The sequence below is a fragment of the Mus caroli genome, chromosome X, assembly GCF_900094665.2.
Source record: "Mus caroli chromosome X, CAROLI_EIJ_v1.1, whole genome shotgun sequence".
NCBI classification, from domain to species: Eukaryota; Metazoa; Chordata; class Mammalia; order Rodentia; family Muridae; genus Mus; species Mus caroli.
Window position 1 is genome coordinate 106,166,786 of NC_034589.1, and position 11,451 is coordinate 106,178,236.

At 41.6% G+C, this 11,451-nt stretch overlaps 1 protein-coding gene across 1 annotated transcript; it reads right to left on the reverse strand.

The window, feature by feature from the left end:
- Positions 1-9,614: 9,614 nt before the first annotated feature.
- Positions 9,615-10,238, reverse strand: LOC110286346 (endogenous retrovirus group K member 6 Pro protein-like). Its single transcript, XM_021152744.1, has one exon. The coding sequence runs from the start codon at positions 10,236-10,238 to the stop codon at positions 9,615-9,617; it is 624 nt and encodes a 207-aa protein (XP_021008403.1).
- Between the last annotated feature and the right edge of the window lie 1,213 nt (positions 10,239-11,451).

Below are 11,451 nucleotides of genomic sequence, written 5' to 3' on the forward strand. Positions count from 1 at the left end.
CACTGATGCAAGGGTGGTACACTTAACAAAAATCCATCAGTCTACCATATAAGCAAACTGAAAGTTAAAACAACAAAAACAACAACAAAAAAAAAAAAACATGCACATGATCATCTTATTGTATGGTGAAAAGAACTTTGACAAAATCCAATACCCTTTCATGTTAAAAAATTGGAGAGAGCAGGGATACAAGGCACATTCATAATACAATAAAGGCAATATACAGCAAGTCAGTAGCCAATTTCAAATTAAATGTAGAGAAACATAATGCAACTACACTAAAATCGGGGACAAGAAAAAGCTGCCCACCCTTTCCCTTTCTCCTCAATACAGTACTCAAAGTTCTAGCTAGAGCAATAAGATAAATAGGTGAGATCAAGGGGATACAATAGGAAAGGAAGAGTCAAAGTACTGCTGTTCAGAAATGATATGATAGTATGTATAAGTGACCCCAAAAATTCTGCCAGGGAACTCCTACAGCTGATAAACACCTTCAGCAAAGTGGCTGGATGCAAAATTAACTCAAAGAAATCAGTGACCCTCATTTAGCCAAATGATAAATGGACTAAGAAAAGAATAGGAAAACAACACACTTTACAATAGCCAAAAATAATATAAAACATCTTTGTATAACCCTAACCAAGCAAGAAAAAGATCTAAATGGTAAGAACTTCAAGTCTCTGAAGAAAGAAATTGAAGAAGATATCCAAAGATTGGAAGATCTCCCATACTTATAGGTAAATAGGTTCAACATAGTGAAAATGGCTATCTTACCAAAAGCAATCGAGAGATTCAATGAAATTGCCATCAAACTTCCAACAAATTTTTTTTACAGATCTTGAAAGAACAATTCTCAACTTCATATAGAAAAACAAAAACACATGATAGCTAAAACAATCCTGAACACTTAAATAAATGAATAAATAAATAAATGGAGAACTTCTGGAGGTATCACCATCAACCTCAAGCTGTACTACAGAATAATAGTAATAAAAATCTTCATGGTATTGGTATAGGAACCTACAGGATGATTAATGAATTCTATTCGAAGCCCCTGAAATAAACCCACATACCTATGGACACTTGACTTTTGATAAAGGAGCCAAAACCACACAATGGAAAAAAGAATCATCTTCAACAAACAGTGCTTTACTAACTGGATCTCTGCATGTAGAAGAATGCAAATATATCCATATTAAAAAATTCAAGTCCAAGTGGATCAAAGACCTCAACATAAAACCAGATACACTGAATCTAGTAGAAAATGGAGAATAACCTTGAACTCATTGGAGACAACTTCCAGACAGAATATCAATGGCCCAGTCTCAAGATCAACAATTGATAAATGGAATCTCATGAAACTGAAAAGCTTCTGTAAGGCAAAGGGCACTAACAATAGTACAAAATGTTAGCCTACAGATTGGGAAAAGATCTTGACCAACCCTTCATTTGACAGAGGGATAATATAGAAAATATATAAAGAACTCAAGAAGTTAGACACCAACAGCCCAAATAACCCAATTAAAAGTGAGGTACAGAGTAAAACAGAGAATTCTCAATAAAGGAATTTCTAATGACAAAGAAGCCCTTAAAGAAATGTTAATATCCTCAGTCATCAGGAAAATGCAAATCAAAACAACTCTGAGATTCCACCTCACACCCATCAGAATGGCCAAGATATAAAGAATTCAAGTGGAGGCATCAGGACTGAAGCCCTGAGGGCCAGCAGAAAGAATGGAAACAGGCAACCTTGGGAGGTAGGAGATATCAGGACACTCCAGAATGTACCAGAGACCTGGCATGTGAGATACTCTCAGGACTCAAAGGGAGGGACCTTAGATGAAATGCCCTACAGTGGGGAGAGGGAACTTTTAGAGCCCACCTCCAGTAGAAAGACAGGGCATCAGGTGTAGGGATAGGGTTGCCATTCCACAGTCAAAAATTCTGACCCAGAATTGTTCCTGTCTGACAGAACTGCAGGGATAAAAATGGAGAAAAGACTGAGGAAAAGGAGGTCCAGCAACAGACCCAAAGTGGAATCCAGGTCAAGGGGAGGCTCTAAGGCCTGACACTATTACTGCTATTACTATTATGCTCACAAAAAGGAGTCTATCATGACTGGCCCCTAAAAGACCCAACGGCAGCTGAAAGATATTTACACCCAACCAATTGATAGAATCCAGGGACCACTGGTTGAATTGGGGAAAGGCTGGAAGAAACTGAGATGGAGGGCAACCCCATAGGAAGAACAGCAGTCTCAACTAACCTGGACCCCTGAGATCTCACAGACACTGGATCACCAACCAGGCAGCATACACCAGCTGATATGAGGCCCCCAACACATATACAACAGAAGACTGCTGGGTGTGGACTCAGTCAGAGAAGATGCACCTAACCCTCAAGAGACTGGAGGTCCCAGAGAGTGGGGAGGTCTGGTGGGGTGGGGGTGGGGAGGTGGAGACATCCTCTTGAAGATGGTGGGAGGAGGTATGGAATGTGAAACAGTAAAAGGGTGGACCAGGAAGGGGATAAAGTCTGGACTGTGAAAAAAATATTAAAGAATAGATTAAATTAATAACAACAACAACAACTCAAGTGATAGCTCATGCTGGTGAGGATATGGAGCAAGGTGAACACTCCTACATTGCTCCTATGAGTGCAAACTTATACAAACACACTGGAAATCAATTTTCTCAGAAAATTGGGAAAATTTCTACCTCGCGACCCAGCTAAACCACTCTTGGGCATATACCCAAAAGGATACTTGCTCAATTATGTTCATAGCAGCTTCATTCATAAAAGCCTCAGTGAGAGAGGATGTACATAGTCTGGTAGTAACTGATGTTCTGAGAGAATTGGAGGGGGAATGGGGAGGGAGAGAACTGCAAGGGGAGACTGTGAGGAGAATGAGGGCTGATATTGGGATGTAAACTGAATAAGTAACTTAATTTTAAAAGTAAATCACAACATTTTAAAAAGACATTAAAAATCTAGGAAATCTGAAAATGACATATTTGAGGTTTGGAAAGACAATAACTGCTATACCCAACAAATCTATCACAATTGAAAGAAAAAGGAAAACCTTCCATGACAAAAGCATGTTTAGACCTCAATGACCACAAAGCAAGTACTAAAGAAGATACTTCAAGGAATTCTTTGGATTGAAAAGAAAGATATATTTATGAGGCCAAAGGAACAATGTTCTTATTAAGAGGAAGCCAAAGAGTAACAGGCAAACATCACATACCATAAAGTCAACAAAATTTCCAGTAATAATTTTGAGTATAAATTTTATCAATTAAAAGACATTAGATAGCATACTAGATTAAAAAGCAAGATCCATCTCTTTGTTGTCTCCAACAAATACAACTCACCATTAACAGGTAGATAAGGTAAAAGGGAGGACAATCCTATTTTAAGCAAATGCAGATAGGAAACAAGCAGAAAGTGATGTTCTAGTATCTGACAAAATAGACTTCTATTTTGTTGCTCTGGTTAAAATACCCTGCTTGACAAAGGCAATTTAGGGAAGAAAGTGTTTATTTTAGCTCTCAGTTTGAGGATACAGTCCAAAAATAGCAGGAAAGGATGAGCAGCAGGAGCTTGAGAGAACTGGTCATGTCACACCTACAAGTCAAGAAGAAAAGAGAGGATGAAAGCATTCATGCCTATGCTCAGTTTCCCTTCCTCATTTTTATACAGTCCAGAAGATCTGGAAATGTGACTGCCCACAGTGGGATGCTCCTTCCACATAATTAAAATAATTTCCCACAGAAATGCCCACAGACCAATTTGATCTATACAATTCCTCACAGAGATTACAGATTGTTAAATTGACAATGAAAAATAACCACATAAACTTTGGCTCAAAATTAGTCAGAAGAGGCAAAAAATGCCAGTTCATATTTGACTAAAGTAATAATGCATCCAAAAGACTTTACAACTCTGCACACATACACACCAAACCTACATGCGCCAGATTTCATAAAACAAATATTACTAGATGCTAAGATGAGATTAACCCTAACACAGTAACAGTTGGTAACTTTACTATCTCATCCTCACTAATTAATAGGACATTCAGGCAGAAAACAAACACACATCTGAATTAAATGACATCACAGGTCAATTGGACTTACAATATATCTGCAGAATATTCATTCAACAAAGCACAAAAAGTATCTTTCTCATGTTGCATTAAGGTTTTCTGGTGAAACACACACAAACACAAATGTCTATTAAACATAGATGGGCACCATGCCAGACCAAAACACAATCCTATCATGTCCAACTTGATGAGACAAATTAGTTTATTATTGTTTCCTACAGAATGCTAGTAAAGTGTTACTAGAAGTTTGGTGACCCCAAATAGCTCTATCACTGCAAAGCACCCAATCACACTATGTGAATGACGGTTTCCTGGAAGGTGATGTTAGTCTCTCAACTAACTTTCTACTTCCTTTAAAGCCCAGCACCACCTAAGATCACTAGTAGCTAAGAGAAGGAGCACAGAAACAATATCTGGAAACTCAAGAGTAGGCTACTCCTGTTCCTACCTTCTTCAATCTACAAAAGATTACTTACTATATCAGTTACTATTCTGTCGCTTCTGTCTCTGTCCAGTAGAAAAGAGCTACAACACAGCATTCTTCTCAAAGCAGTTTATTCAGGAACCTTTTCAAAATGCAAGCAGGAATCTATCCTAGCCCCCAATCGCAATCCCTTATATAACTCCTCAACCACACCCCATCATCCCAGTTTGCATAATCTCAGTTCATTGGTCTTCATCAAATGGCCTGATCTTGCTTCATGGTGCGCCTGTGCAACTCTCACGATGGATGTGGCTTATTTTGGGTGTATGAGGAAGTCAGGTGCAAGTCATAAGACTTGGCTGCAGTCCCGGGCACCATCTTGGGACTACCACCACACCTGCTCCCCACATCTCCCCCTTTTTTCTTTTTTGGCAGAGAGAATGCCTGTCTTAGGTTGCCCCCTGTGGCAATGCCCCTTACCCATCATTGGGTGACAAACAGCTTTGGTTTGATCTCTGTCTTAGGTTGGTGACAGACCCAGGGAGTCTTACCCATCATTGACTACTTCTCTAGCATGCCAAGCCACACTTGAGGAGACTGTCCTGTCTCCACCACTGCAAAAGCCTGTATCATCAACCTTGGGTTCTGCACTGATGAAACTGTATATGGCAAATGCACCAAAAGGCCAGGATGCTGATTAATATCAGACACAGGGCAAGTCCACCAATTCTGGCCCACTCTTTCAAGTGGAAGATAGCTGTAGATCCAGCTGGCCAGTCCTTCAGCGATGGACACATCCACATGAGTGGAGTTAATATGGACGATGGATTGTCTCAATTCCCGAACTAATCCATCAAAATGCTGAGATCAATTTCCTGTAAGGTACTGAGATATATTGCGGGATAAATGAGCAGCACAACTGGCATTCACAAACCGTATAGATGTAACACACAGTCCCGAATATTTCCACTCACAACCCAATTGTGCTAACTCCATCAAAACATCCACTTGTTCCTTGACTAAATCAACCCTTTGATTCAGCAATAAAATTCCTGCTTCCAGCTGGCTATTAATATTTCTCTGAACATCCAAAGCTTCTGCAACACCCATGGATAAATTATTCACAGCCGTGACTGTTTGTACCACAGAGGTAAGGGATATGGCCGCAGCCGTGGCTGTGGTGGCAGAAATTGCTATAGCAGTGACAATGGCCACAGTAATGCCAAAATCCCTCTTAGGTCTAAACAAAGTCATAGCAGAAGGAACTTGAACAGACCAACGTACAAAGCGAGGCATCCTAGTCACCACAGCTAAATGATATTCAGATGCATTCTAGCACATATTATAATAACAAATATTATACAATTAACAACATTATGCTCATAACTACCATTATAAACAATAAACACAAAAGGAGGACACAAACAAACAGGTGTAGCCTTAAAAGAAGCAATGTACCCTCCAGCAAGTTGAGATACTGAGGTTTCAAACACACTAGACACATTCCAATAAAAACTTGCATTACACCAGGCCCCTCCCACTAGCATACTCAGAGGAGAAAGATCTTTGCAACTACTGTTCACACCACACAAAAAACACACATTAAAAGGATTACTAGATCCTACTTGAGCTGGATTTTGATAGGTCCAATTATATCCTGAAAATGAGTGATTATGGACTGTGCCAATATAAGGAGAAAAGGTAAAATATTTCTTTACAGCCCAAGCTGCCTTTCTAGACTTACACCCAATCCATGGCGGAAGGGAATCACGGGTACCCTTGCAAAAGGGAGCCCATCTAGGTTGGGGAGGTATGGTATCATTGCCTTTGGAAATACTGGCAGGCCACGCCCCTTGAATCCATGTGGCATTAGCTTTAGTAGAACTATTAATTGGCATATCAAACCATGCTGCTGTTTGATTATACATTTGAATGCAGCCACTATTCTGAGAAATATTTTGAATCATTTGAAAGCACAGCAATCCCCTAAACTGAAGCTGCACCGGTTCCTGCACAGGCACTATTTCCCCATCCCATGGTAAAAAGGGTAACTGCAGCGAAGCATTAGATGTGAAAAATCGAGGGAACACTTGTGCCAAATGCGTCAACGGCATGGGTTTGGGAAACACAGATAAGATTCCCCAACGTGGATCTTCAGTCATCACCACGGGAAGTATCCTCAACACCAGGAACATCTATGCCTTCCCCACTCCACTCATTTTGGACTGCTCTGGTCACCTGCTCCAGGACCCACAGCAGCTGTCGATGATCCTGAGGAAGCACACAAACAGACCCTCTTGCCCAAACCAACACATTGGATCAGGGCCCTTCCATCAACCAGTTAAGACATCCTTCCATATGACCATGCCTTTTGGAGAAACGTCAGAATCGACGTGACACTCGGCTGTGACCCATCCATGTTTGTCTTCATTCAAAAAATTCAAGGTAAAAAGGGCAATGGCTAATCTCTCCCTAGGGGTGGAACCAGAAGAGGCAATTCCCCCCTTTTGTTTAATTAAGCATTCTTTTAAGGTGCGTTGGGCTCGTTCAATAATGCCCTGACCCTGAGGGCTATAGGGTAACCCATGGGTCAATCGGACACCCATCATTTTACAAAAGGAAACAAAAGAGGAAGAAGTATAAGACAGCCCATTATCAGTCTTTAATTCTTTAGGTTGTCCCCAGGAACCCCAAGCTTCAAAGCAATGTGCAATCACATGCCTTCTCTCTGTCCTGAGCTATCGTTCTCGCTGGCAAGAACACACTGAAACAACTGGATTCTTCTGCAGCAAAAGCTTTATTGCTTCTTCAAGAGGGAAGACCCCGGCCCCGGAAAATGGCGATGCTTATATAGCCCTCAGCCATGGCGTTTCAGCACCTGATGTGGCATGTCAGCTCCTGATTCGTTGCTCGCCCATCACCCCATTACTACACCCCGAGATAGGCAGTGACTAGGCATGAGTTCACTCTCACACCTGCGTACAAGGCTTGTTTACTAGTTAGGCACAGCGGAGGCCAGCACCATCTTATAATGGCGATTGCTCGTGGCAGGGTTCTCCACATCTCTCCTGTATGCAAGGAGGCAAAAAATGACACCAGAAGCTGTGTCTATGGAGACATGAAGATATTTTAACTTTCCAAAATCAGAGAAATGGGTAACATCCATTTGCCATAGGTGCAAGGGGCACAATCCACGTGGATTGACCCCCACCCCTATCTGAGGCAATAATGGGGCACATGTTTGGCACCTTTTCACTATATCTCTCTCCTCCGCTCGAGAAATTTTAAATCGGGAGGATAAGGTTTTGGAATTAACATGAAACTGTGAATGAAAATCATGTGCCAAGTCAATAGGTGAGGCAATTAAAAAGGCCATGCATGCCTTAGAAGCTTTATCTACAATATTGTTCCCTTCAGCAAGGGGTCCAGGCAATTCGATATGAGCACGAATATGTTGCACAAAAAAAGGTGAATATCTATTCAAGATAAAATCTTGCAATGTAAGAACTAATTTTCCAATGGTAGATTTTAGATTAACTTTGCCTACCACCTCCAAACATTGCAACATATTAGCAACATATTGGCTATCAGAAATCAAATTAAAAGGGCCTGGAATTAATTCAAACACCTTAATCACAATTTGCAATTCAATAACTTGTGGTGATGCGGGGGGAAATTGTATGGTAACTGGTGATGATCCTGCTACTAAATATGCTTCATATCCTGTCTTAGAACCATCTGTAAAAATAACTGGAGCTTCCGGCAAAGGATTTTTTGAAGTAAAGTGAGGAAAAATCACAGAATGAGCTTTAATCAATTGTAATATTGGATCTTTGGGAAACTGATTATCAAACTGGCCCTGAAAACTGCACCTCAAAATGGCCCAATCATCTACTGTAGCTGATAACACTTCTAGCTATTTAACATTATATGGAACCAGCAAATCCTCTGGCAGAATGCCAAAAAAATTGCACACTTTGCTGAATACCAAGCAAAGCCAATTGAGCCACTGAGGCGGGATAATAAACAAGTGTTTTGGCTGGGGAAATCTTTGGATGTATCCAGAGCAAGGGAGCCCCTTGCCATAAAACCCCCATTGGTTGTGATTCTGTTGGCAAAATACACAATGCAATAGGCTTTGACTCATCTCGGCATTTCAAGGCAGCATCTTGAATGTTCTGCTCCACCAAAAGTAAAGCCGCTCTGGCAGCATTAGTATGATATCTGGGAGAATTCAAATCTGCATTGCCTGGTAGAATATCATATAATGGCTGCAATTGTTTATTGGTTAAAGACAAATAGGGTCGACCCATTGAATATCTCCCAATAATTTTTGAAAATAATTTAAGGTACATAAATTATTGGTGCGAATTTGGATCTTTTGTGGGGACACCAATTCTGCCGTTATTTTTGTTCCTAAATAATTTACTACTATATACTTTTGTACCTTTTCCGGGGCCACTACTAAATTTCTTTCCTTCAACTGTGTTACCACAAAGCTATATGCTTCATCAAGTAACTCTTCCATGGGAGCAGCAATAAGAATGTCATCCATGTAATGATAACATTTTACCTTTGGAAATCACTTTCTAACCCCTTTCAAGGCTGTATCAACATATAGTTGACACATAGTAGGACTGTTTGCCATTCCCTGTGGCAAAACCGTCCATTCAAATCTCTTATCAGGTTCGGCATGATTTTGAGAAGGGACAGTAAAAGCAAATCTGACTGTATCTTTATGATATAAAGGAATAGAGAAAAAAAAACAATCTTTGATATCTAACACTATAATGGGCCAATTCCTGGGCAAGGCAGAAGGCAATGGNAGCCCTCTCTGTACTGGTCCTATTAAAATCATTTGCTTATTTATTTCTCTCAAATCATGTAAAAGTCTCCATTTTCCTGATTTTTTTCTTTATAACAAATATAGGAGTATTCCACGGAGAGGTGGAGGGTTGTATATGGCCCAATTCCAGTTGTTCTTGTACTAGTTCCTGTGCAGCCTTCAATTTTTCTGAGGGAAGTGGCCACTGAGGAACCCACACTAGATCCTCAGTTTTCCATGTGATGGGTAATGTTCTTTCAGTGCCCCAAGGAAAAACCCAACCCAGCACGATCATTCTTTCTGTGGACCAGCACTGGGGAGCCTCTTCCTTGTAAAGAGCAACCTAGCCCTTTTCTGGGGACATAGCCCATATCCAACATGATATCCCGGGCCTTGGTGCTGTAGCTTCCTTCATTAGTTAAAATAAAGCCCATCTCCTTCAGCAGATCATGACCCCATAAAGACATTGGAACTGCCAATACATATGGGTGAAACTGGCCAGAATGTCCCTCTCCATCCCTCCAATGTAGGAGGTGAGAGCTCATTTCTGGCATTTGAGCATATCCCAGTCCTCTTAAAGTCTGCTCTGACTTTTGCCTGGGCCAACCAGCGGGCCAATCCTTGGTACTGATGATACTACGATCAGCACCTGTATCTAGGAGGCCAGACATGGACTTTCCTTCAATAGAAAGCTTTAATAAAGATCGGGTATCAAGATCCAAAGAGCAAAAAACATTAGAAGTCCCTGTTGAGTCGAAGCCCTTGTCCCCTCTTTTTGAATCTTTTACAGGAAATTGAGAATGACAGCTAGATAAAAGAAGCAATTGAGCTATCCTATCCCCAGGAGAAATGGCAATAATGCCTCTAGGGGGAGATACCATTATCTTAATTTGTCCTGTAAAATCTGGATCTATCACTCCCGGATGAACTATTTATCCTTGCATAGTAACCGAGCTTCTCCCTAAAATCAACCCCACTGTATCGTCTGGTAATGGGCCTTTGAAATCTGTATCCACCAGCTAGATACCCATGCGTGGGGTTAATACAAGTCGGGTGGCAGAACTGAGGTCGAGTCCTGCATCCCCTCTTGTTGCTCTCCTGGGTGACTCCATTGCATTGGGGGTCTCAAACTGGGCCATCCCTCGGTTACTGCCCCATATATTTGCGGGCCCTGGGGTCGGGGGCCCCTCCTCAACTTTTTGGCCGAGCACCACCATTTCCGGAATCAAGAGGCTGTCCATGAATATCCTTAACTGATCGACAATCACTGGCCTAATAGTTCCCCTTTTTGCATTTTGGGCACAGCCCAGGCATCTTAGGCCGCTGATTTCCTGACCCACTCAGTTGTGGGCATTGGTGCTTCATGTGACCTGGCTGCCCACACTTAAAGCAGTTATTGTTCTTCTGGCCGCCCCTTTCTTGGGACATCTGCATGACAGCAGCACCCAGACCAGAATTAGAGAGAGGCCCTCCTAGTTCTCTGCATATTTTCATCCAAACCTCTAACCCTTTGTGTTTATATGGATTAATTGCTTGCCTGCATATTGGCCTGGTGACAAGCAGGCATGAGCTAGATTCTGCCAGTCACTGGGAGTCAAGCAGTAACAATGCAAAGACTCTAATTGAGCTACTACAAAAGTGGCACTAATGCTGTAAGCACGAACCCCTTCAGCCAGTCTTTGGATAATTTTCCAATCAAGAGCCTCGTGGTAGTGACTGCCATGTGCATCCTAAAATACAGGGAAGCATTGGGCTCGCACTTCTCTCCAAGTTTCTGGATGTAGACTGCGCCTTGATGCTCCGCCAGGGGCATATGGAGGTGGTTGCAGCAGACCCAGCGCTGATGGCTCTACCTTCAGTTTCACTTTCTCTAAACTGTCATCTATGTTTTCTAGATTGTCCTCCGACATATCTCCCTTGCTAGAACTCCCTTCTGCCTCCGATTTTTGAGAGCGCTCCTCTCTTACCTGATTCAGCGCCTCATTACCTCTCTGGAGTTCTGTGCCACATCTTTCTCTATCTTCTATGCAATTTCTCACTAAATTCTAGACCGGCAAAACCCCTTTTGGTAAAACACCCTTGTAGTGGCTATTC

Excerpts from the sequence above, each read along its gene's own strand:
- LOC110286346 (XM_021152744.1), bottom strand. The coding sequence starts at position 10,238 with ATGGTATCTCCCCCTAGAGGCATTATTGCCATTTCTCCTGGGGATAGG.